At 38.8% G+C, this 27,634-nt stretch overlaps 1 protein-coding gene across 1 annotated transcript; it reads left to right on the top strand.

Annotated features, from left to right (window-relative positions):
* Position 1: 1 nt before the first annotated feature.
* pip4p1a (phosphatidylinositol-4,5-bisphosphate 4-phosphatase 1a) lies at positions 2 to 26,758 on the top strand. Its single transcript, XM_003447455.5, has 7 exons — positions 2 to 269; positions 1,196 to 1,389; positions 9,841 to 9,947; positions 12,371 to 12,476; positions 18,755 to 18,807; positions 20,856 to 20,946; positions 23,990 to 26,758. Exons 1-7 carry the CDS (start codon positions 152 to 154, stop codon positions 24,131 to 24,133), a joined length of 813 nt encoding a protein of 270 aa, XP_003447503.1. The 5' UTR covers positions 2 to 151; the 3' UTR covers positions 24,134 to 26,758.
* Positions 26,759 to 27,634: the final 876 nt, after the last annotated feature.

Here is a 27,634-nt window from a genome sequence, read left to right as displayed (position 1 = left end):
CACCCCCGGGCATCGTTACCGCAGCAGCGGTCGTAGTGGTGGTGGTGTGATCATGTGACGCCTGCATTTCCGACACAACAATACAACGCCGTATCGGTCTGCAATCTCTCTCCGCTTTCTCCCCCCCTAATCCCCACGCCTCGCTCTCGGTATGGCGGACGGCGAGAGGTCCCCGTTATTATCAGATCTGGGCGATGGTGCTCTCGGCAGCGGTAACGGCGGGTTGTCCCCAGGTGCGGGACCGTACGGTGTGCCCAACAAACCACCGAGTGAGTATCCATGGTGCTCTCTCCTCCACCCTCAGTTAGCTTAGCTTTTATTAGCCTCTTCTTCTAGCTCAGCCATCACAACAAGAAGGGGTCACCCTAGTGTGATTGTGTTTGGTCAGTATGTGGTGTAAAGCTGCAAAGCATTAAATGTTTGAATAAAACCGATAGTTTTAAAATAATGGAAGAAAGCACAGGAGGGAATCAACGCTGTGCTCACTGGCTAACCTAGCTTGACAGCTAGCGCTGCTTAGCACCGGCAAACCATCCGCAAAGCCTCAGTCATGCAGCTCGGTAACGTTATTATAAAATTATATTTTATTTACGGTTTTAACACAAATTAGTGCACATAATTTGGCGGTTTAAGAGAGCCCATTTTATTCACAAGCTAGATAACTGTTTCTCTGAGCTAGCTAGCATACGAGAAACACCTGATTTGATTGGCATGTGAGAAAGCCATTATGGAGGCTGCCGAGGGATGCTGCAAAGGAGAGCGACGACCAATGATCGTTCACCTAGAAAGGGACAAATGTGCCTGAATACATCAACTGAGAAACATGGGCTGCTTGCAGTAAAAGTAAAGCTGCATGTTGCATATGACTTCTAGATGGAACTGAGCCATTTACTCACACACTGTGAGTAAATGGGCTCACACACTGTGAGTAAATGGCTTTCACAAATACCTTTCACAAATGTCTTTCACAAATATCCAGCCTCATTTGTTAAACCTAAGCCCGCTCAGCATTCCAGGAGTGTTTTTCTTCTAAAGCTCCTTTCTGCTGAACTCCAGACCAAATCTTATTATCTTGTTTATAATAACAGGGTATTTGTCATGGGAATTGAGGCTTTTTCCAGCTCACTGCACAACTCTTATGACTGTGTCCCTTCACTAGTCCTTACTACTGTTGTATCTTTCCCCTTGCCTTCAGGTTTCCCTCCGTTCCCCAGCCCCACGCAGCCATCGGTGCTCCTAGGGGAGGACCCTCCGCCCTATTCCCCTCTCACCTCACCAGAGAGTGGCAGTGCCCCTGTTATCAGCTGCAGGGTGTGTCAGAGCCTCATCTCTGTGGAGGGCAAGATTCACCAGCACGTGGTGAAGTGTGGGGTTTGCAATGAAGCTACGGTAGGTTGGTTTCCAGAGGAATCTGTAGACCCAGGTGTAAAGCCCGTTGGCTGCTTCAGGTTACATTATGTCAGCTCAAAGGAATAGATGATACAGTTTGTTGATCAAAGATATTTGTTTTACATTTTGCGACCATAGACCTTTGTCCAGATGGAAGAAGGTGAACCCCAGTATGAATCAAACAATTTCAATGTGAATTAAGTTGGCTTTTTTTTTCTATTTTTGGATCTGAAAATGAGGGATTGCATTTTGTTTTGTTTTGTTTGTTCTATGTTTTTTTTGTTTGTTTTGTAGCACAAATTACAACTGTTCCTGTACTAGCTCATCATCTAGCTGTTTGTAATTGAATTGTTACTATAAACTGTTTTAACACATATAAAAAAAGATTTAGGACAACAGAAGAACATAGAAAAGAACACGTCTTATTTAGTACAACGTGAGGTTCATTTTGTAAAATTAGATAAACTTTTTGAGTATTATAAGTAGGGCGTGAATACCTTGTGACTTACAAGGAGCTACTGTGTGTGCAGTCTCTTTAGGTACTGAGCACCTTCACACCAGAGCCTCCAGTATGTTAATGCGCAAACCAATGTGTGATGTAGGGAAGGTATGAGCAAAATGTTTGTTTTGTGGTATTTTTAAGATTATAGTGGTTCAATAGTACATCTCAGTATTATTAGAAGTTGTAGTTGTAGTATTATTAATATATTGGTGTAACTGAGCCTTTATATAGGCTTACAGTGGCCCATTCTCTTCCAGGAGTATATAAAGTATAAAACACTTAAAGAGAAAGAAAACATAATTAAAATAAAACCACAGAACCAAAACAGTAAATAATCCGCTCTTAAGCTCTGTTAACAAACATTAAATGTACAACACAGGGATATAATGCCGGTCTTCAGAAGGCTGTCTGTTCTGCTTTTCAGTTCATTTGTTATGACACAGTTGTGACAGTTCTGACCTTCCCTAGTCAAACATTCCTATATCCATATCTTGTCAGATGTAAACATTTAGCATTTAAGCCCACGCAACACCCAAAAGACTCATGCACCACTACTGCAAGCCCAAAGAGAGTTTCAGAGGGGCATGAGAGCAGTAATCCCGCTTTATTTTTTTCAGCTGTTTCTAAACAAAATCAGCACATGGGTCTTTAGCATTAATGTTTCCACAGAAGAGCTGTGAAGGAATCTCCATTTAGAGTTATTATTTCTGTTTCCAGGAATAACCCCTGCTAGTCTTTAGTAACATGATATCCTTGAATCACATGGCTATAGATATGTCTGGAGGCTGTTTGAGCCGTACCCTGAGTGAAAGTCCAGCGCAGAAACAATTGGGTTCAGAATTCAAAGCAAAATTCATCTTTTAACTTTTTAAACTGAAATACTGTAAACACAGTCCTTCATCCTCCATCAGTCTTGAATATATTAACAGAGCTCCTCCCAGCTGTTAATAGACTGTTATGCTACCTGGCTGGCTAACATTACCCAGCATGCTGTTCAGCTGTGTAAGTTTGTAAGCTGTTAGTGTTATAAATAGTTTATGTTTCTGTCAGAAGTATGTTTATATACAGTTAATACAGGTAACTTTTCAATATGTTCCATGCTTTTAATGTACAGACTAATATATTTATATCACAGACAAAATATAAATAATGTTATCTGGTTAGAAGAAGAGTGGGATTTAAAATATACCAATATACTGCCCAGCTACAATTAAAAAAAAACATGTCTTATGACCACATCGCCAAATTTTCTGATATCACCCTCTATGTCAATATAATTAAGGTGGATATAATTTTTCCCTTTTTTTGCTCAGAGCCATGAAAATTTAAAAGCATCTCTTTTCAGAATCAGCATCCTCATTACTCTGGTTAATCCCCAGAGTTTGCCGTGAGGTCACTAATGGTTCCTATAATCCTTGTGAAAATACTGTAATGAAACACTTTTCAGCCTACTGTGCATAGCAATCACACACCATTAAACATTTAGAAATTACATCATACTTTTTTTTTGTTTGTTTCCCAATCACCACGCGTCAAGTTAGATTTGCAGGAAATCAGCTGAGTAGTCTCAGGGTTTGAAAACACAGTTGCTTTTCCAGGGCTCATCTGGTGCAAACTAGTTTGTCCTAAACTTAATTTGATTGTTTTGGTCAGGAGAGTGCAATCTCATTTGAACTCATTTCTCTCCTCGCTTCCTCTCTTCAAGTGTTAGGGCCCCATTATACCTGCTGTCCGGTGTATGGCGAACGGCAACATATGACATTGCCATTTTAATGATAAAATGGCAATGTCAGATTCACAAAAAAAAGAAACATTTGGAAAAATAACAGCACTGATGTGGAGGTGTTGTCTGACTGGCAACACGTGTTGTTCAGGTGAATAATGCAACAGGTACCTGTGCTGTAATGATGAGCATAAATGGATGTAGCTGTTATTAAGCCACTGGTGGCATGCAAAGCGACCAATGTAGTGGGTATAGTGGTTCCTTTGGTCCCTCTCAGAGAAAGATGTCCGATACTAGGAGGGGAGGAAGGGGCAAGTCAGCCACGAAGCATTTAAACAACCTGTGACATCCTCACTTTCAAAGCGTTATTTTAGAGGGAATTCAGCTAAGTATCACATGACTCAGCTGAAATCCGCTATGCATATTTTTTTTTTTTGTTACAAATTTGTCATCTCAGCTGTCAAATAAGTCATTGCACCATGACATGAATGTAAATGTTTCACTTATCTTTGTTTTGTTTTTCACATACAACATTGATGAATAACAGAAATACCAGAAAGTAACCCCTGCTATTCAAGTTGTGTGTCACAACTGTTTAATATATTGCAAGTTAAATATACTTTGGCAAGAGATATAGTTCTACATCTTCAGTTATAGCTACATATATCAAGCCTCCTCTCCTTTCTTCTATGTCCTGCAGTTGCATGTTAGGAATTGAGTCATCCGGGATGACACAGTGAGATTGATTTCCAGGTCAAAGGCTGAATGACTGTGAGAGGGCAAAAGTAAAAGAAATAAGAAAAATCAAATCATGATGAGACTTACTTGCAGATTTGTAGAGTTTCACATTAGCATTCCAATAGGTGTTTATAGGATATATGTCTCTAATACTCATAAATTAAGACAAATTATTAGAAATAATTTATTGATTAGCACTTAGTTCCAGTAGAGCAGGGCTGCATCAATTTAAAAAAAATAAAAAAAAATAAAATTGACATTGAATTGAGTTCCGCTTATTCATGTGGCCCTCCACAGCAGGGCCCAGTGTCTCATGGAGCCCATTGGGATAATAATTGTCTAGACTGCCTGATCTATTGCTATCGGTGTATATGTTATCCTATATGACAAACTTTTAAACTGAATGTAAGGGGGAAAAAAAAGGTTTGGAGTTGATCATAAGTGATTTCATTACAGGTTGTTTAGCAGAGCGCATTGCAACACCACTGCTTACAATACATGTTACCAAAAACAAAACGGACAGATTATAGAGGGATTAATGATAAATGAAACGTTCACAGCTCTCTCTCTAGTTATGTACAATAACTTTTAAAAGTGTTAACTGTTATTTCAGCTGCTGTTCCCTCTGCTAATCATAACTGGACTTCAGTTGGACTGCATAGACTGGGATATCATTTTTTTTAAACCACAGTGTTCTTGTAATGTAGAGGCAGAAACGTAGGAAAAGCTTTTTACTAGTTTCATCCTCTTCAAGTAGTTTTTCCACTCTTTACTGTTGCATTTCCCTTTATTTGTGGTCCATTGCATCATGTTCTCTTGACACACAATTTTCCCTGTTGAGCACAGCATAAGTAACAAAAGCTGCCCTTGACCCATGAGGACAGCTTTGGATGAAAGGCAGGCTTTAGAGTAAATGTCTCCTCTTCATTGTTGACTTTAGTAAATAAGAAAATGTTGGATGTAGTCCCAGTATATGGGATTGTGGGACAACAGTTAAAAATGCTGTGGATCCTACATCAAGGAAGACACCCGGTCACCTTTTTTTTTGCATCACAGCAGATCTTAGTGGTGTCTTAATGACAAGTTGGAAACTGGCTTGGGAATCGGATTGCTGGAGTGTTGATTAACAGCAACCCCATCACTTAACCTTCTACATGTATCTGTGTGTATTATGGATGTGCACAACTAGTCATTTAACAGTTGCTGCTCTAGCTAGTCATCAGCAGAAATTTAGTTGGTTAAAGTAATTATTCTTATTTAAGCACAATAGCAGTTACCTGTTGGTTTTAAAATCTTATGAATCTTATCTGTCCCCCACAGGCCCGGACAGACTGCCTTTTCACTCTCTTATTTAGTACATGGATGTGGCGCCTCTAATATTAACCAAACTCTGCTAGCTAATCTGATATTGTGTGTTTGTGTGCTGTTATATAGCCACACCTGTCAAAGACAATTAAAACACAGCGTGATTATTGAACAATCTGACTACAAATGGCTCTTAAATACACACACTTGGCTGTAAGATTCTAGTTGATTACTTTTTAAAAAAATAAACAATTAGTAAATTAGTTGCCGGGAACATCTCTAAAATGTATAAACACGAAGAGTATGGCTGATGAATCTCAATCATTTTTAGTTCCAGCAATCATCAGAGGCCTCAAATGACCCATAATAGTTGAGCTCTAGTTTCCAGCCTTGTTTGGAGTGAATGCTGATGGGAAAATAGAGTTGAGGTACACAATCAAACATTGTGAAATGCTCAGCAAACAATACTAATAGCTCTAAACGAAGCTTGACATTGTTTAGAAGCCGGTCTAATTATTCTAATGCTGTAATTACACAGGTATCGCAAATAATTTGGCAAGTTCTTCATTTGCTACCACTAGCTAAAGACTGGTCAGGTGTGCAGTAAACAGATGCTCACCTGCAACTTCAATTACCAAGTTTAACTCACGGATTTGACCGTGGAAGAAGATCCCAATGATTGGGTCAATTTGACAGTTGTGCTGATGGTAACACGGTGTGTAATTTCTACAGTTACCGCTGCCAGATTCACACGTTGATGAGACTCCACAAGTGTGCTTCACTAGCCATGCAAATCTGTGTGCACATGGAAGAAGAAATATGAAGTGTGTCCAGCTGTACCAATGGGCATAATGAGGAATTTACAGATGGAGGCGACATATGCAGATATCCAGAAATATGTCAGAGGTGTGAGGATATCCTGTTTTCCACCACCTCATGAAACATGCAAAACATTTACACTGATGTCGATCCGACAGTGCAAACGTGCTTTATTACATACATCAGGGGTTGGCTCAAATCCAAAAGATATGTAGAGGATAATGTCAGACAGCGGTTATTTGTTTTAAGTAAATATGTGTAATTTGCAGGATGTTTATTATCCGTAATTAGACTCATGAATTAGTAAGATTTTGATGTGCAATTTTGTTCATTCCTGTTTTAATTTGACAGCAGGCGTGGGATGGCAATCAGGAACAGTAATTGCAAGTAAGCAGTATTAATTGTTATTTTACAGCCTCAGATTTGCATTTTAAAAAAATGTTTATTATCGCAGTTAATGGTTATAATCATGATGCAGTCTCTTGGGAGCAGCGATATAGCTCATAGAGCGGAAGAAATTATTATATATGGAGTTGTCACATGCAGCATTGCGTGAGTTATTGTCTCACCGAAGACAATATTTAGACTGTGGTCAAGGTTAGTTTCCTGTAACTGCTCATTATTTTGCTTAACTGATAGATTATCTTATAAAATGGGCTGAATGATAGAAACCTCTGCGATTGTAATATTACACAGTTAAACTGGAACACGAACGTCACCCTTTTTTAATCTCTTATACCGAAACGGATCATTGTAACAGTGAGAATTTAATTACGTTTTTTTTTTTTGTAGGAAATAAACATTAAGACTGAAATATCCTTTTACCACGGCAACTTTAAAATTGTACAAAATTGGCTAATCCACTGTGTAATGATCACTCCTAATATTAGTTTTCACTTGAGTGGAGAAAAGAACTTCATTCCTCCGGGCATTGTAAGCGGAATTGATAATGGATCTGGAAATGAACAAGACACAATCTGATCTGGTTAGCCAGGGTTTAATGACGCTGTGGCAAAATGCAGCACGATGGACACGCGGGATGTTATTTCATTCTGGATGATGGTGTGTAATATTGTGGTGTTTCCAACATCACTTGGGCAGGTTGCCTATGCATAATAATCGCTGCATAAATATATTTGGCAACTCACTTTAGAATTTTTCTGTTTTTATTTGTTTATTTATTTTTTTTTATTCCTCCCAAGTGACGAGTTGACAGCCCCCTTGCTCTTATTTTGAAACTTACCATCTTGAGCTTCAGTACTAGGAGGCTGAGCAGGCTGCTGTCCATCTGTTAAGCAGTGACCCTGTTTTATTTTTATTTTTTCCAAGTGTGTGCTATGAAATTGATGAAGCACTCCTGTTTGAGCAGACATTAAGGCCACTGTGAGAGAACCGTGGCAGACCCGATGATGACATTTCCACAAACATGCTTTTCAGCATCTTTAGTCACACTTATCACTCCGTTGCTGTTACTACACAGCTGCAGCTTTATAGCCGCCAGCCTAACATACACAACAACAACAACGACAACGACAACAACAACAACAACAACAACAACAACAACAGTTGACCCAACACACTTTTAACCTGGCGGGTGCCCTGCAGGTGCGTTCGCCTCCCCTGCAGCGGCACCGCCGACCACGCCCCGCCACAGGCACCAAAAATCATTTCATGCATTCTGTTTTATTTTTATTTTTTCAACTTGCCGTGTACGCAGCAGCACATGGGGTCATGGTGTACTGCACTCCGATATTTCAAAAAATAATCGGTCTCTAATCTCACTGCGCCACATGTGCTTTATTATTATTATTAGCAGCTTTTCTTCACAGCTTTGGCTTACGGGGTAGAGTGGGTCATCTACCAACTGGAACAGGTCGATCGATCCCTGAATCCTCCACTCTGCATGTTGAAGTGTCCTTGGGCATGCTGAACCTCGAATGATCCCTAGTATAGCCATTGGAGTGTGTGTGGGTATGTTTGTGTGTGAGATTGATAGAAAGCATTCTATGAATGTGTGTGTGTGTGATTGGGTGACTTGTTAGCTTTAAGTGCTAAATGGAGTAGAAAGGCATTATATCAGTTCATTTTTGTTTTTCTAGGTACTTTAGCACCACCATATGCCAATAGGAGTGCATTACATCATACCATTGGGCTGGTAAAAACAAAACAAAAAAATTAGTTGCAACCCACCTCCCTGCTTTCAAGTAATAACTTGACTGGAAAAGCTGTTGATTTTGCTTTTGTTATTATCAGAAAATCCATATACTGTTTAAAGTATGGAAATGATGTAGCGTCTAGGAACAAGAAGTGAATGTAAATGGGAAATATGCCTTCTTTTAGCAGACCACCAGGGGGCAACTTTTCAGGTTGCTAAAAGAAGTTGTGATTTGGCGCGTTATTAATAAAACTGAATCGAAATTGAGTAATATTGTTTATATATAGCTTGTGCTTTTGGCCCTTACACAACAAATAAACACTGCCCACTTTCATCAGTGAATGCCATCTTGTTGGCCAGTGGCTCTCAACCAAGCTCGAAGCCTGATGATGCTAATGGTCAGCCAATATATCAGTGCATCCTTAACACTGTTAACGGATTTCAGCTCGGACTTCAGCACTTCTTGATTCATTGAGAAATATTCTATAGGATGTTCAAGACTGTAGAGATGGATGAACAACAGCAACACCCAAAAATGATTGTGGTTATTTGACACGATTACATGCTGAGTTTGAGGGGTAAAAATTAGACTTTTTAAACCTTAAACAATAGAAGAAACTTTTTTTTTTTAACTGAATAGTTTTAAATAAATAAGTTTGAACGTAACTAGACCTGCCACAGTCTGGCAGAGAGTGAATTTAAACATTTATGGAGAGGCACAAGCAAAAGCAAACTCCATTATTGCAAAACTTTATCTTGTTTTAGTTGTCAGCGGAAGCTGAAATTGTAATTGAAATTAAAATGTGATTATTACACCAGTTGTATAGTGGTGTTACTATGACAGTCACCACCATGTATGTCCACTTACAACCAGGTACAAAGCGATGGACCCTGAGTTGTTTTTATATGTGGACAAGGCTTTACACATCAGTCCAAAATCTCCCATAGGTGTTCATTTGGTTAGTTGTCTGTTGACTGCACTCTTTAATAGTCTTTTAAACAGTTTCTCATAATAAATCACAACTCGCTTCCTTAACCTGCAGCTTCTGTACACTCACCGCCAATATCTCCTGGCATACTCCTCTCCCTCGTGTAGTATTGGTTAATTCTCGTCCATCATGAATAATTGGCTTGTTATCTATTCCTATTCGAATGTGTTGTTCTGCGGTCTTATCTCTCCCTCCTGTGTGTTTCTGTCTCCCTCTGCAGCCCATTAAGAATGCCCCAGCAGGAAAGAAGTACGTGCGATGCCCCTGCAACTGTCTGCTCATCTGCAAAGTCACTTCCCAGAGGATTGCCTGTCCCCGACCATATTGGTGAGAAGTTATTTGTGTATGTCTGTGAATGTGTGTGTGTGTGTGCGCACGCCACTGTGAGACTGCAATAACACTGCATCTCTCTGCGAGAGAGAAGTGAAGCAGAGGAAACAAGGTGCAATGGGAGCAGCAGTCCCTCAATTAAGGCTATGCTCCCAGCACAGTTTACATGCAGTGCTCAGCCAGCCGGATGAGGAAATAACGGCCTAATTAGAACAACTGCATCGTGAGTTTCACTTCTGCATGTCATTAGTATTATGAGAGGTGTGTCTGTGTGGATAATACAGTGGATGCATTATGTGTATTTTTTTTTCTTTCTTAAATGTGTATTTGGAGATGTGGGGGTTATGTTGAGATTTAATTGTTATTCTGAACCTCGCAGCAAAGAAAAAAAAAATCACAATATTCATTCAGCATCTATCTGCTTTTAATTATGCGCCGAATTCCTGCGGAGCAGCTACCAACCAAATGAACACTTAGCAAATTCCTTCATATTATAATCTCAGAGGGCATAATGAGCACAGCAGCCTCTTCAGAACAAAGAAGGGCAAAGTTAACTGGAAAAGTTAGTTAGGTTTTATGAAATGTAACTTTTGGGGTAGGTCTTCTATATTTTTTTTTTCTTTTTAAAGGTTGCTGAAAGTTCAGATCCAGTTGGTTGTCTCTTGACAGGAAATTACCTAAACACATAAAGAGGGGACTTTTTTCATAGTATGGGACTGTTATAGTAAGAAGCAGATGGCTGATGTCAGTCACTGGAGATGCACAGCTTTGGCATGTCGTCTCAACATTATGCTGCAGCTGCCATGTGTAATTTGTAAGAGAAAAGATTTTTGTTTATGCCCAAGGCATAAAATGTGCAAGAGCAACATTTTTAGATGTTTTTTTTTTTTTTTAATTTTCAGATTTATGCTGCTGTGTAAACAAGCATCAATTTCAACTGACTGTTACAAAATGTGTTGTCATAAAGATGTGAAACTCAGAGTTAATGTGTCGTTGTAAATGCAGATCATGAAGTGAGGCTCAGGGATAAAAAGGCTTGCATTATTTGGTGTGTGAATGCAGCTCAAGACAAATATTTTTGACATCAGTAATTCTATAGCCATTAATTTCATTTGACATTATTGTATACATTTTAAACAACGAGTAAATATCCTACCTGACCTCATCAGAATGAGAATATGTTGCATATTTAACAATGGCATACAAAATGTAAATGTATTGGCAGGAGAAACAACACCATTTGACATTAATATTTTGCGATTGTTATTTCCACCATATTCTGTTTGGCTCCCTGCTAAATTCAGAATCTAAAATTCTTCTCCTCACATACACAATCTTAAATATTCAGTCCCCATCTTATCTTAAAGACCTCATTGTTGCATATTATCCTAATGGAGCACTTCGCTCTCAGACTGCAGGCTTACTTGTGGCTCTTATAGTTTTCAAAAGTAGAATGTGAGGCAGAGCCTTCAGTTATCATTCCCCTCTACAATGGAAACAACTCCCAGTTTTCTGTTTGGGAGACAGAGACTTTCTCTGCTGTTAAGATTACGCTTAAAACTTTCCTTTTTGATAAAGCTTATAGTTAGGACTGGACCCTGAATCCTCCCTTAGTTCGGCTGCTGGGGGTCTCCCTATGATAGATTGAGCAGATCTTCTTCACTCGTCTCTTGTCACAGTAGTGTGTTTATATCACTGCTATATGTAGTCATTAACAATTATTAAACTCTGGCCCTCTCTGCTGTAGTTTGTCATTTGTCCTGCCTTTCTTTGCACTTTCTTTCTCTCACTGTTCAACCGGATGAAGTGGATTGCTTCCCCTCCTTGAGCCTTGGAAGTTTCATCCTGTTAAAAGGGAGTTTTTCTGTCCCACTGTTGCCAAGTGCTACTCGTAGGGAGTTGTCCGATTGTTGGAGTTTCTAATATTATATTATTAAGGTTGTGAATATTAAATAAACAAAACTGAATTGTACTGAATGAACTGTTCATATGTCATAGTTTATTGTATTACACTTTAGCAAAAGACATCCATTAACCTGAAGTAGTAATAAAATATGTTGTGTGTGCACATCCCTCTTTGGCCACTTTTCCTGCAGTAAATTACTTTTAAGAGTTTACCTCCAGTATTACTATTTTGCATTCAAACCAGACATGCTGACTAAACCAGACACATCTCAGCCCCGTGGCCTGATCAGTGATTCTGAGCTACTGTAGCCATCTGAGAAAGCTGATTGTAGGAAAGCAGTGTGTGTAGTAATGAGAGGAGTGGATGCTGATGGATTTCATGAGGCTGCAGTCAGCCCTTGAGACGACTGCTCCCAGCATCAGCTTGCATTATTAGCTAGCACTTGCACTGAATAATATCTCGAGTTGCTTCTGGTGCGAATGCTGACGTTGTGTGTCTGTCTGTCTCCTTCCAGTAAGAGGATAATAAATCTGGGCCCGGTTCACCCTGGTCCGGCCAGTCCTGATCCCCAGCCAGCTGGAGCTCGCGTCTCCTGTGGACACTGCAGCAACACCTTCCTGGTACCAGCTCTTTGCTTTTTAAAAAACATCTATTTAATTAGAATAAATGAGAAGCTTTAGGGGAAATAACCACAGGATTTTGAATCATAAAAAGGTCTGCCTTCAAGGTTTTGGGGAATTTGCTCATTTAGATTAAAGCAGTGGTTCTCAAACTGTGAGGGAAGTAAAGCAGAATCGAATTAATATATGGGTAGGGTTTAAAAGTCAACTTGAATAATTTTTCATTTTTTTGATTTAAAAATCTCTGGAATGTGGGGATGAACCTCCTTAAATGGTGCATGCCAGAAAATGTTTGAGAATTACTGATTTAAATGATGGTGGGTTCAAACGTGTCTGTCAAGTATAACGCTGAATCCAGCTGTGGATTAGGCTTATTTAAGTCGACTTAAGGTCCAAGGTAACGATGCCCATCTCCCAGTATCTTCTGATGTTTTGAAGACCTGAATTAAGTTTAGACCTTTATTTTAATTCAGTGGAGAGCTTGACTGAATAGACAAGGTTAATCTATGTCTGGGAAAATCTCTACTGCACTGTAAGTCACAGGTCCAACCTTAGAAGAGGTTTAACCACCTGTAACACCACAGTGCGCCTTCATACATAGATGTATATGAAATCACATCTATGTATGAAGGTACACTTATATTAGATACATTAAAAGAACACAGAGATGGAGCTCAAAAGATCCTGAACAACACGAACAGCAAAGATGAGATTTGTTCGACCCCTGCATTTAGGTTTTCTGTATGAATGACAACATGAATTATCCTGAATTTTGTTCAAGTCTCTAGTAGATGAGCCAGAGAAAGATGTATTGGCACTCCTTAGTGTCCAGTAAGATGTCCAGTAATATATAGCTGTGTTACCACAAAAATAACAGCCTGAAGTTGGTGCCAAGATGACTCCTATTTGAGAAGGACTTGATCTTTTCTTCTTTAACTAAACCTCACTAATTTCTTAAAATGTTATACTACTATTTCAATAAGTAGTTTGGATTAGGATTGAAAGTGAAATCTAATCCTTTGTGCAAAGAAATGTAAAACCAGTACATGCGACATCAGTCTGAGCTCAGCTGTGAAAATTATAGAGTCAGTGAATCGAGCTGGCCATGCTCTCCAAGGTGTCCTCGCGTGACACACTTAAGCAGGATTTATGGTCTGTCTGAACTCTGTGTCGCTTGGTCAGATACTGTCATACCCCCACCACACACATGCTTTCCTCTTATCTGTAAACAGCAGTGTATTCCTCTTTCTACTTTTCCTTTTTTCATTATTTTTTTTTTAGCTATTTGTGGCACATTTAATATGTACAACTCAATACAGTCTGTCAGTGTCTCCCTGAAGCTGACACCCTTATCGCTGTTTTTAAAAAGATATCACGCCTTTCCCGTCGCTGTGACGGCCAGCTTTTGACTTCATCTTCCTGTGTAGCCATTTGGAACAACAATACATCTTACGAAGCAGTTCAGAGAGACCATAACCTGGCAGTTTGGTGAGGTAATGGCTCAAGTTCCAAAAACTAATCAATAGACTTTTTGTTAGGTTTTCTGTTTGTCTGCTGTGTGCGTACAGTGCTTTGGATTTTAAGATGTGTAATTCCTAAAGTCTAATTATTAGGATGTCATTAATATTTGCTATAGTTAAAAGAAACATGTTTTGCTTTTCTTAATTCCAGGCTTATATTACAGTGGCGGCTGATCATAGTTTTAAATAATGACTTCAGGGTTTGTACAAGTCAACAGATCAGTCTTCAGACTCCTCTGAATATTCAGTTTCAGACAGTTTTTTTCTGCTCTTGGCTCTGCAGGATGTCAATGAGGAGGGTATCTATAATATGGTTATCCTGAGCTCTTCGCTCCACCTTCAACCTTCTGTTTGCAAGGAAAAGGGAGAGGAACAGCTTGTTTCAGACATTGTTAGAGAAACAAAAGATTATTTTGTACTGTTAGTGGATTAAATATGCATAACTAATATATAACTATGGAACTAGAAATAAGCACATCAGGTCCCTTTTAAAAATATATCTATTGATTATAAATATTAACCTCTGAAGCAGCGTGTAGGAGTTGAAACATCAGTACAATTTGTGTGGTTAATATTCCATATTAAATCAGCTGAATCTTAAAAAAGGTTCCCCCTCAGTTTCAGCTGTTTGAGTTTGTTTGGGGGTTTTTTGTACAATAACATTAGCATATCTAACAAAATCATGCAAAATTTTACTTTACTTAATACTGGGAGTATTTTCACAGTTACAGGAGCTCAAGATTCAGAGGGGTGTGCTGAAATTTAAATTTAAGGCTGAAAAATATATTTAATCTCTACCAAAAACTTAAATCAATTTTACTCCCACTCCAAATCTGACAAAAAGATTATTTTTTTTTCTATTACCAACTCTGAGCATCAATATTATGAGATACACATTTTAGTTGGTAGAGTAAATTGGGCCTGTAACTCAGAATATTCATTCATTCATAGTATCAATGTAAAACACTGTCTTTCGGGTGATGCTTTTATCGTCTGTAGCCAAAGCTACAAACCTGTAACAGTTTGAGTAGCCCTGCAAGGTTTTTGTTGTGAAATGTACTGTAGTGAGTGAATTATTGAACATCCAAAAAGCACTACGCCAAGTATATGTTGAATTATTGGTACAGATCAATAACCCTATCAGCTCTCTGCTGATATATTATGGTCATTTTCTGCTAAAGGGAGGAAGGGAAATTCTTCTTGCTGCTCTTTTAACAATCAGTGGGACAGGTAAGGATGGTTTAGATATATGGTGGATGAGAGGAGGCGGGTATACTGGGAGAAGGAGAAGAATAGAATACACCGCCGTTCTCGATTTCTCTGACTATACCCACCTCCGAGGTGAGATGGATGGTGCTGGGCGTTTAGCATTCAGCTGCACCTTTCCTACTTGCTTAAAGACAGGGCGGCTGAATAAAAGTTCAGATCTGTGCCCTGGGTGGCGTTCCAGTTAATCTTTTGTTGCAGATCCTGGTGATAATGTTCTCAGTGTTTCTTTCAAGACAAGAATAATGTACAGCATGCACACAGTGAATTCTGCCCTGCAGGGTTTACAAATGTATCACGGCCCAACGTTCGGAAGAAAGTAACTGTCCATGAGAGAGAACAATTTTTCGTATTTTGCTTTTGTGTGGCAAGCAGCACCTGCTGCCAAAAATTTGGATATTTGGATTGAATATCAGTAGTTATATTTAGGAAAAAGCAAAAAAAGGGCTTCAAGACTAGTTCATAACTTGTACCTGACATAAAAAGCAAAATATTACCTTACATCAAAATCATCTATTGCACACATCGGCAACAAAGGGCTCAATAGCCACATTTAGCTTGTGAACCATATGAGTCTGGCCTTAAACATTCTTAAAGGGAAACTGCCCTCCAGGGTCTCGCCTGGGAAAAAAAATTAACAGGAAGTATTTGGTTAATGGATGTTGAAGTGAATTACTTGGGAACAAACAAATTTCACATGAATCCATAATGTTTTCACAAAAGAACATGTTTAAACTGAGGAAATGTACCATTTCAAGAAGATAATAAGGTCATTTTGAATTTGATGACAGCAACACGTGTCAAGCTGTTGCAACAGGTTCATCCATATTTTCTGCTGAGTAGGATTCCCTCGTCTTCTAACACCTGTAAATATATATACATGTCTTTCCAGTTGTGCAAGAATTGATGCATCCCCATGTCATCAGAAATCCTGGCTTTAGGAAACAGTGCTGACAAAGAGCCACATGGTTCCTCTCCTCTTTAGTCCAGGATCTCACATCCATGTTTTTCATAAACACTTAAAAATTTTGATTCGTGTGACCACACAACAGTTTTCCACTTTGCCTCAGTTCATTTTAAATGAAAAATGAGCTTTGGTCCAGAGAAGCTGGTGGTGTTTCTGGATCATGTTCTCATACAGCCTCTTCTTTGCATGATGGAGCTTTAACCTGCATTAGTGGATGGCACAATGAACTCTTCAAAGACGATGATTCCTTGAGGTGCTCCCGAGCCCATGCAGTGATTCTCGTGACAGAATCATGCCCGAGGGCCAGAAGATCATAGGCGTTCAATATTGATTTTCAGCCTTGTCTCTTGTGCACAGAGATTTCTCCTGAATCTCTGAATCTTTGATGGCTTTATGCACTTCATATGATGAGATATTCAAAGTCTTCACAATTTGACATTGAAGATCATTATTCTAAAGATTTTCCACAAGTTTTTAGATGTATTTTTTTTCCCATAGATTACTGAACTTCAAACCACCATGACTTCTGGGAAGCTGCCCCTCTAATGCTCCTTTTATACCTAATCATGTTACTGACTTGTTGCCAATTAACCTGATTAGTAACAAAATGTTTCTCCAGCTGTTTCCTTGTAGTACCACTTAACTTTCCAGCCTTTTGTTGCCCCGACCCAACTGTTCTGAGACACGTTGCTACCATTGAGTTTAGAAAGAGCAAAAACTTTTGTGAAATAATATAATTTCTCAGCTTAAACATTTATTATGTTCTGTAGAATATTGGGATTGTGCAGTATCTTAACTGGTAGATCATTCGCTAGGCGGAGCAGCCTAAAGGACAAGATGATGTTTCATGTCTTTGTGATAGGAAATTTTTGGTTTTAGAAAAAAGAGCCTTTTTTTCTGTCTACCAAAATTCATCAAGTTTAACATTAATAATGGTCCTTCTCGCACTTTATCATTGTACCTCCCTGTTGGGGGGAAGAAAAAGAAAGTTGTCTAGCCCTGATTTAACATGTTATTGGAATTAGAGCAATGATTTATGAACCAAGCCTAATTTTTATGTTCTCATTTATTACTTTATATGAGTGAAAGTTACATATTTTTCTGCAAGAAGGAAATTGCGTGACTTTAAAGACAATTAATCTGCATGTAGAGGAGCACGACTGTAGCAAAAATTATAATCCTGATTATTTTTCCATTATTTAACATGATAACTTTCCTTTTGAAACATCACACGTTTGTTGAATTCAAGTGCCAAATTCCCACTTTACATTGTCAGGTAAAGCTCGTTTTTACTTTAAATGACCTGGGTCCACTGTTACATCAGGAGCATTTTGTTTTGTCCTAGCTCTATTGATAAATTAACATGACGTGACATTAACATATATCTGAGCTCTTCACATCACAGCAGAGCCTTATGTGTACATTACGGTTGATGTGACTTGAAGAGAGGCGAGGAGTTCTTTGCTCCTTGCAGCTGATATCTATATGATTGAGAGATGTTAACGATAAATGTTCCTGTCAGAAGAAAGAAAGTCCTCTTCATTTGCATGTTTTTTTCCCTACATATAAAAACTGTTTTAGAAGTAGGGTTTGATTACTCAAGCTTAAAATTTTGGTAAAATTTCAAATGGTCAGACCTGAGTAAAGTCAATTAAAACTGACTATGACTCAGCTGTGCCAAAAGCCAATTTTGAGCCAGGAAAACTCAACATTTATCTAAAGAAAAAAAAAAAAAAAGAAAAGGGAAAAAAAAGTAAGTTAACCTGGGGCTGCTCAATTATAGCAGCGATCCTAATCAGGTTTATTTTGCTCAGTACTGAGGTCCTGATAAAACACAATGCCTTCTTTTAACTTTAAAGAAAATTTTTATTTCTGATTTTAATCAAAGTCTCTCTTCCTGTCATCCTGGATAAACTCACCTCAGACTGTGAGTTTGTAAAGACACGCTAAAGAAAAGACAAAAAATGTCGGCCACAAAAAGAATGCAGAAACATTGTGTTTTCATCTGGATTATTTATGCTGATAGTCATTGGAAGACATAATTGTATTTGAATTTTGATTATTTAGAAGGGTGTTATTTTACTGCAGTGTTTCAGTTGCAGTGGGTCCTTCACACCTTCTCACTCCCTTCAGTATCCAGTCCTGATGATAAAAAATCTTCTGACCAGCACAAATAGATGGGGAAAAAAAAGAAAAAAATTATCTGCTGTTAGCACTTTATAAACAAACTGTGAAGGACTTTTCTCTCCAACACCTGCTCACATTTTCTTATCAATCTGCTGCACAGCTACACTTATTTAATTTTTCCTGGGTGTTCTATTTATTTTTATTTTTTTGAGCAAAGTCAAAGGCAAATTTTTGTGCCCGTTTTATTATAAACCTAACAGAAGCAGAATCACTAGTTTGTGTGTTAGAGGTCAAAAAGAGAATTAAAGTTAGTGTAAGTGTGTCGCCACCATAACTGCTAAGTTGGCAAACGTTTTTAGCTGAAGCCGAAGCTCACATCTTTCTCTTTGTAATTTCAGTGGACAGAGTTCACAGATCGGACACTGGCCAGGTGCCCACACTGCAGGAAAGTGTAAGTAGCTATAAGCAAATCATCCATTACACCACTCTCCTCTCACTGTACGTACTTTTTGCTTTTATATCGTTTGGCATTAAGCTGAAGGTTTTACTCAGACACAGTAACAAAAAGGTAATAAGCAGTGACTTCAGGGTCACTTTAATTAAATCTCTTATTTCGTGTTTGTGGGACTGTCTGTAAACGCATTTCCTCTCAGACCTCAATTAGTATTAAATGTCATGAGGCTTCTGATCTGTCACATTGTATGTCCATGTATGTTTAGTACCTCTGGTTACAGATTACTGTATCACTGTTTCCATGAGCTTCTTAATGTGGTAAGAATTGGATGCAGGATGCTAGTATCTATTGCAATTGCATGATACATCTGCAATAATATAGGATGCTGTTCTATACATGTTATTGATTATATGTTTAAAAAAAGATAAACTGAATAATCAGAACAGATATACAAAGCAAATAGTTGCCTTTTGTTCTGGTGCTGAAGAGATGTGCCAGTATGTCAGCTGTCTTACTGCAGTGCACAGGTGTGCAAGTGCAGTTTTTGTGAACAGATTTAGTCACAAGACTGTAGTTTGTCAAAACAAAAGCATCTACAGAACCTGCATTCAGTCTGGACAGTTACATTTCTGCAGGTGTACCACCATCATCCATGTTTCATTTCAGCTTTGAACTTGCACTTAAAAAATGAAGAATGTAGAAATGCAAACTAAAATTAAGCTGCCAGAAGTAGTTATTGTAATTGTTTTTAGAGTGTATTTTAACATGACACAAAAGGAAATATTCTGGTGTAAAAAAAACAAACCTAAAACACACACACACAGTTAATGATGGCTGAATTATATTTAGCTGCTCCAGTTTCGGGTTGATATTGTTCATGCTGCTTGCTGTCACGCTGTTGAACCTGACTGGAAAACCTGAATGTGACAAAGGTGGCAGCGTTGTCTCAAACCAAACATGGCAAATGATTCAAGGTTGTTGCTCTAGCAGCCACATTTTGCATGCATTCATAACTTTCTGAGGCGCTGTCCCCATACCCAATACTAAATCCTTTAATACTGAGGAAAATTTTAACACACATAAACAGCAAACACATGTAATTTTAATGCCAACCTACTGGCTGAAAATTATTCAGTGGCCCCTCCCCGTCTGCCGCTTGGGCACGATGGCAGCCATGGAGGGTGACAAGTGTTCTACATTTTGCATAATCTGGGTACTTGTAGTGTACTGCATGCAGTCTATTTGTGAGGGTGAACACACTAGTTGTACAAACCTGCCAACATTAGGTTTGAATGCATGTTTTCGCAAAAGTGCATTTTCTTAAGTAAATAAAATCAAAGGGAGGTCAGTGATGTGTGAGTTAAGTAATATTGAATATTACTGTAGTATCTCTGCACACTGGTCACGCAGCCAGCTGCACAGACAGGCTGGTGTTATTTGTCCAGCTCAGAAGATGGAAAATTAATTTCACTGTCCTACCTCCTAATTCAGTATGGCAGGAAAGAGACGTTGTTTGTGTTTCTAACATTTTGATTATGGAAAGCTGGAATCGGCGAATATCTTTGTTACTTCATCAAGGTCTGAAACTCCCTGTTTCATGTGGCACACGTGGCTCTAACTACCATTTATTTGGTGTGTTTTAAAAGTCTTTTTCCCCTGTTCCTTCACAGTAAGGAGGGCTTAAGTGCAGTTGTATTCTAAGTGAAATTGTATGCACTCTGTGGGTTGTGTATGGAGAGAGTTTCACTGAGAGGCTGGACAGTGTGGCAACTTGGGTAATGTTAGATAAACACAAAACGGTACTGATGCAGATATTATTCCTAATAAGTTTAAGGTTCATGCAAATTACAGGAGTTCCTTGGGAAAAACTGGAGATATTAAAATAAAGAGGACAGCAGTTATGAGTAAGGAAAAGACAGGAAGCACTTGATATAGTTAATGGCTGAATTTCTCACACTATGAGTCTGAAAAGAAAAAAACATAAACCTGCAGGGGTTTGTAGTGCATTTAAATAAGCAATATTAATTTCTATCTCTCCTCTACAGGTCTTCAATTGGTCAGAGGTATCCACGGAGGCGGAGCTTGTGGTGTTTTCTACTCTGCTTGCTATTCAGCATTTCAACCGCCGGATTGATGGTGAGCACACGCCGCCCAACGCCAGTCTGACACCCACATGAGTCAAGGAGCTGTTGTTCAGTATTAAAAAAGAGATTATGAATAGCTGTCTGCCGGGCATTTATCTTTTTAGAAAATGGTTCTCATGTCCTTCCTGTTTTGTTTTATGAAGCGAAAAGTCCACAATTACAGATAAAACAAAGGTAGCAGGGAGAAGCAACATGATTGCTATCTTTTCTTTTGTCGTTGCTTGTTTAACATGGAAGGTTGGCGCCTCGCGGCTGCTCTGCAGACACGGTGTGACAGGCCTCTATTTGTCATTGAGAAAAAGCACAAACACAACCTGCTTTAACTGTAAGCTGTGTCAGGCTGCGACGCTGCCTTCAACACCCACAGAATAACAAAACAGAACATTTGTGCTGAGTTCTGATCTCCTGCTTTGCCTCGTCGCCTCTTGTTCTCTCAGTTTGACGTGTGCAAAAATCCATCAGAACCCGCATTGTTGCCCGCATTTAAGTGATTGTAAATAGATGCTGCAGTGGAATATTATCAGAATAATAAAGGAGATAACAGCTGTTTTAGAGAGTCTAGAGTAAATGAGGGGTGTAAAAGTCTAACAGTGATGCACAGAAGGGCTAAATGGTCAGGACATTGTGCTTTCTGAACAGCAGAGGGCGCAAGATGAGCATCAAAAGAGGCTGAGCATAAGAGGGTTGCATGCCTGGCAGCTTTAAGAACAGTAATCCAAACATTAAATGTGCTGCATTGAAAGCATTGCGTAATGCTGGTGTTGTGGCAATAAATGTCACGACGTGGAATGAGGTTGTGTTTTATGAAAAGGTGTTTTTAATTATATGAGTGGTGCACGAGCAGCAAGTTTTGACAGTTTAATCTTTAGGGGTGTTTTGAGTCAATAACCTTTTAACAGCAAGAACCACAGACAAGTAACCGATCAAGCTGACTTTCCAGGCTGAATTTTAATTATGAGTTTTAAACGCAATAGTTTAAGGAAAAAAAGAAGTTAAGATTCAACACTGTGACGTTTTTGACATCCTGGATTTTTGCCTGTTAAGAGTTGCCTGTTAAACCGTAAAAAACCCTTGAGAACGACATGAATGATTAAAAGTTCACACATCGTTTATAGAAGAAGAAAGATGAAGCTTGAAAGCATATTGATGTCTTTTGGCCTGCTTGAACTGTTGAGATTACCTCATGATTTCTATTTTTATCGAACATACAGAGAGCTTTTTTGGATTTCTGCTTCTGGCCCTGAACATTTGGAAGCATAATAGTGTATTATAGATGGTAATATTAAGTTTAGATATTCTTGACAACAGAAACGCCTCTAAATCCTTTTTCTTTTCCTGCTTCTTTTAATACCCATGTGAATTGTGCTCGAGTGTTTTGACTTTGAAAAGGGAATTTATATTTCCATACTCTCAGAAAATCCCTGTGGGTTTTCTCAAAGTCACTTTTGCCATCTTCATTAAATAATTTTCTTCTGAGCAGCTGCACACTTAATACTTGATGGCAAAGCTGTTTTCTCTCTTATCTCTCAGTCACTCCTACGTATTGAATATTAGCTTCTGCTTGAAAAACTGTGGGGGGAAAAAAAACCTGTCACTGCATTAGTGTGGTGCTGGTGAATTAATCACTAAGTGTGGATATGGGGCTAAATGTTAACTGGTCTTTGTTTTTCTGTCCTTGAGAGGAGAAACTGTGTTGCTGCCAAGTCAGTTTAAAAGCTGAAAATGTGATAGTTTTAGTTTGGGCCGGCCTTGAAATTTCAATTAAATGTATGATATTTTTCTTGTGTTATAAATCCAGCGCAGTTCTTTTCTTTACACATCTGTAAAGTCACGCTCTTCTCTGCATCTTCCCATGTTGAATGGCGGTTGGCCTTGCAAGACAGACTACACAGTCTAACCTAATCTAAAGCCCAGTCTATACTACTTTGCTGAGTACTCGCTGTAGTAGGCGACCTGCTTGTTTACATTTGTCCTTGTCCACTGGTGTGTCTGCATCACTTTGCCATCACGAGTAAAACTAAAGCTGTCTGTCTTGGTCTTACAGACAGTAAATCTTGAGCAGCTGCTTTTATGGAAACGCAGGATAGCTAGGAAACTTGAGAACAGACTGTGATGTATGCACACATTTCAGAGCTATGGAAACAAGAAAAGTGGCATATGTCTACACTGTCAGACTACTAGCTATTCCATTATCATAATTATCAGTTACAGCCCCATTATATTTTATTTGAAAGCAGTTTCCTTGTGCTAATGAATATAGTATGAAAAAGACCTGTTACGCTGGGCTGTGATGTAGTTTAATGCAGTATCACAATTCAGGCATAACTCAAGAAACTTTTAAAACGTAGGTATTTTTGTTTTGCTTTTTGTTTGATTTATACTCAGAGTTCAAGAAAATCCACTTTTAAAGACATTTCTTAAGGTTAAATAAATGTTATTGATTTAAAGGAGTAATCTTGTAAAGTCTCAGTAATCCAGTCCAATTTATTGCATTTCGGTTTAGTTTTGTTTTTATACCATCAATTCAAAATAACAGTCCTGCCAAAGTGCTTTATATTAGAAGTTAAAAATACTAAAATATTAGTAAGTAAAAAAACAAAACAAAAACCCAAGAATCACATGGCCATCCAAAATTCCATCTGAGTTGCACGTAATCACAGAACTGGAGTTACAGTCAGTAACTTCAGTTTTTTTTAGCAGGACTTTTTTGTTGTGGAGCCACACTTGTTCCCACATGGACACATTTTAACAGTGCATTTGTGTTTAATCACCAATAATAATAGGAGTGACTGTTCCACATGTTTTTAATTTTATTTTAGGATTTACATGAAATTGGCTTCTTCTCATCCTTTTGTTCTTCTGCATGGCAGAGTCATACCTGCATTTTCCACCTAAAAAACTAAATAAATAAACAAGCTTCTCCAGCTTTATAAAAAATGCCTGATTCTGCCGCTGCTTACAGGTCCCTCTTGAAAGGGCTTTGTGGGGAGCAGATGGATGCCTGAATGCTCCCTCTGCTTGTTGTTTGTCTGCAGGCTGGAACGTGGGTGAAGGCTCAGACCTACAAGGGAATCTACGCCTCGTGGGCCGTGCTGCTGCTCCTGGTTCTCGTCACCCTTGCTCGGGCCTTCTACTGGGCCTGCATGAGGGTCAGCCAGCCCCTGCAGAACTTCACATAAAGCCCCACCACCACCAACACCTCTCCATCATCTGCCGTATCTCTCTTTCCAAACCGCCTGGCCGGAAGAAAGTTGGCTTTAATGAAGAAAAACGAAACAAAACACGATATTTATTTAAATCCCTACTACAGAAAGAAACAGTTCTCCTCCTCCTGTCCCTTTCCCTTTTAGTCCAACGTGTTTCTAAAACTGGATGGTGGCGGCTGCGACTGCTATATATATCTATCGGTAATTATGATGACGCGTATAGCCTAATGTACTGTTTATCTGTTCTAATCTCGTGGCCAGTGTGGGGCTCATTTTAACATTTTTTTAACACAGTTTTTTTTCTCTTTACCCCTGCGCTGTATTTTGTCTGCGGCGCATCTGCTGCACTCGCAACTTCTAAGACGAGGGCTTAAAGTTAAGTCTTAGATGTGATTATCGGGCCTTCTTTAGTTTTTTGGGGGGCGGGGGGTACTTGCCCTTTCTAATCCTAATTTGTCATTAGGTTGAGTATTTCAGCATTTAACATTTCCTTTTAAACTGAAAAACAAAAGTCAGATGAAGCTAACAAATTGATGCCAGTAAGAAGATGAGCGGCTGGAGGGACATCAGCCTCCTTTTGTGAATCAAAAAGATCAAGTAGGTGTTGAAAAGTGTCTGAAAAATTGAATTCAGCAGCGCGTGAAGGTAGGCTATGATGTTTCTGAACTCTGTGTTTATGCTGAATTATCCCCTGGGACTGACTTTGATCCAAAGCAGCTTGAAAGCCTTAAAAGGAGGTGTGATAGAAGGATTCAACACTCGCACGTACGCGCGCACACACACACACACACACACACAAACATACATACACAGCCACATTAATGCATACCATCACACAACAAAAGCAGGATGCTCTTTTAGAGTTGCACCAGCTCAGAAAGCAGTTTGTCAAAGGCAAACCAGCCTCCGTCTTCAAAGCCAGACCTGGAGACAGATTTCCTCCACACCGCGGTTTGTTTTTTTCAGTCGGGAAAGAAGTGACACGCGTGAAAGTTGTGGTCCGACAAGAATGTAACCGCATTTGAAAGCTTCTTTTTCTTGGAGCCAAAATGCAGCCAACAGGTTTGCACCAACTTCTCTGCAGTCAAAATAGCATTAACAGCAGAGCTCGACAGAATCCTTCCTCCCCGCTTATTCCCATTTCCAAAAGATACGTGCGTGCGGTTTGCTCATGGTGCATTTTGTACAGCGTGGCTCTCTGAAATACAGAATACCAAAACAAATAAACCACAAATGGGTACTGACTTTTAGAATACTGATATCTGCCTTGTTGCATCTGCAAAACCCTCAGAGTATGTGTGGAGTTTCTTTTAGACGTGTGTTTAGTTGTTGAACCACAGGAACAGGATTTTTTTTTTTTAAAGTGCTGAAATCTGGGCTTATTCTGCATGACATGAGAGTTTCACAGCTGAGGGTAGAAACCCATACCGCTTCAAGATCTTTGTCCGAATGCACCAAGTTTCACATAAGTCACCTTATTTTGACATTAAAAACCACGCCGCTTTGTCCTTTTTGTGTTTTGGTTCAGTTCTGGATCACTTAACAGTACACACGTCACTTTTTTGGTCACTGAAGACGGAGGCTGCTACCGGTGAAGTTTTCACATTAAGACCAGCGGGAGATGTTGCATGGAAAGGTCAGAATAGGTCAGTAACATAAACACAGACACACACTATGAATACGTTCTCACACAGTGCTAGTCCGTAACTCGTCTGTGGTTCTGAATCTGAATGTGGTAATATTTCTTTAATGATTTATGTTTTGTTTTTTGATTGTAAATATATTTGTTGTATGATGGAAGTGATTAAACGGATTCTGTTGCACTCTGAGCTTAACACTACTGCTGTGATCGCTGCTCAACTTTTAATTGTTCTGTTTGAGAGGGTTATTTTTGCAGCTCCTTCAACTGTTACATATTTAATGATTTTTAATTTTTATTTTTTTTTGTGATCAGCTACTAACCTAACGAGCCTCTGGACACACGTTCGTGTTCAAAACATAAATATTAACATGCCAACAAAACAACACTGAATCACATTCCTGAGCGATGGCATTTCTCTCTCACACACACACACACACTCAGCACCTTAGCCGGAAGTAAGAAACACTGCATACAGCAAGAATGAAGAGATAAAGTTACCCTGCTAGACTGAACTGAGGTCAATATGGATGCGTCATGTTATTTATTATACGCACTGCAAACTAGGATCAACTAAACAATTCAGCTTTTTACAGTTTTACAGTCTTATTTATTGTGAACGACGTGGGGTGTGGAGGGAGGTGATTTCATTTTCTTGCTCTGAGGACATTTGTTGTTTTTGTTTTATTTCTGTTTGTTTTTTTTCTTTTAATAGAACGATCTGCCTGTTTAAAGTTATGGTGGGTGCATTAATTTTTAAGACTGTTGGAAACAAAAAGAAATGAGATAATAGAACACGGTGCAAGATGACTTGTTTAAAGGACCCTTTTTTGCAGTGGAGTGACTGTGTTTTACCCACGACTGCAAAACAAATTAATCATGTTAACGCCAATAATCAAGAACCTGGCTGATGCTCTTTTCGGAGTTTGTTTACACTCGAATAAAGACATGATGATGTACAAAACTGGAGATGTGAGATCTTTTTATCTACCAACATAAAATTTTCGAATGCCTTTATTCTCTGCTCATGTCTTCCAAACAGATCTGGGGTTTTGAAAAGAGGATTTCACTGCTCGTGCTTCCTGGAATAATCAAACCGTTTATAGCTTAAAAAAATCAAAGAACTTCAAGGCGCTCTCTTTGGAATAGCATTTACAATGGTTTTATTTTCATGCCATGGTCATGTTTGTAAAAGCAGATTAGTGCTTTTACAATATCTGTTGGGAAAAATGAACGTGTCTCAACTCTGAGCCATCGACGGCATAATTCAAAAGAAGCTGCCTCAGATGGGACGTAGCCTTATCTGCTTCCATTAATGTCCTCATCACACTTTTCCCAGTTGATGCCCAAACCAGAGTTATTATAGTTTATTTTTTCTCTTTCATTTTGACTTTTTGATTAACATTCAATTTGCTTTCAGTTAACTTCTAGAGTGGATTTGATCATTTGAGTTCAGTTTCCATTGCTTAACCATAATTATTGTGTATCATGTCAGATACACAAGTTCCTGACACATCTACATCATCAGTGTGATTTCATTTTTAAACCTTAACCCCCTCATATGTTTTTGTTTAAGAAAAACAAGCTATGAGCAAGAAATTGCATCAAAATGCTGGATGTAGATCAACACTCCACTTTCAAGACAGTTGAATGTTCTGGCAATTGTGTCATGATCCTGGATTTAAAGGGTTAAAATGTTTCGTTTTACTTCAGCTTTTACTTGTTTTAATCTTCATAAATATTATAATTGAGCTGTATTTGTCAGGGGCAGAATTTCCCAAGTTTTGAAGCAGCGTCTCAGTACAAGCACAACACTTTGTGAAGGCATTCGACTC

The sequence above is a fragment of the Oreochromis niloticus genome, linkage group LG18, assembly GCF_001858045.2.
Source record: "Oreochromis niloticus isolate F11D_XX linkage group LG18, O_niloticus_UMD_NMBU, whole genome shotgun sequence".
Lineage (NCBI taxonomy): Eukaryota > Metazoa > Chordata > Actinopteri > Cichliformes > Cichlidae > Oreochromis > Oreochromis niloticus.
Note: the sequence above shows the minus strand (reverse complement) of the source record. Positions and strands in the feature narration are given on the sequence as shown.

What these genes read in the sequence shown, in the direction of transcription:
- pip4p1a (XM_003447455.5), top strand. Translation starts at nt 152, where the DNA reads ATGGCGGACGGCGAGAGGTCCCCGTTATTATCAGATCTGGGCGATGGT. An exon ending in GGGTTTGCAATGAAGCTACG is followed by an intron (nt 1,390 to 9,840) that starts GTAGGTTGGTTT and finishes CTCCCTCTGCAG; the next exon opens with CCCATTAAGAATGCCCCAGC. An exon ending in ACTGCAGCAACACCTTCCTG is followed by an intron (nt 12,477 to 18,754) that starts GTACCAGCTCTT and finishes TTGTAATTTCAG; the next exon opens with TGGACAGAGTTCACAGATCG.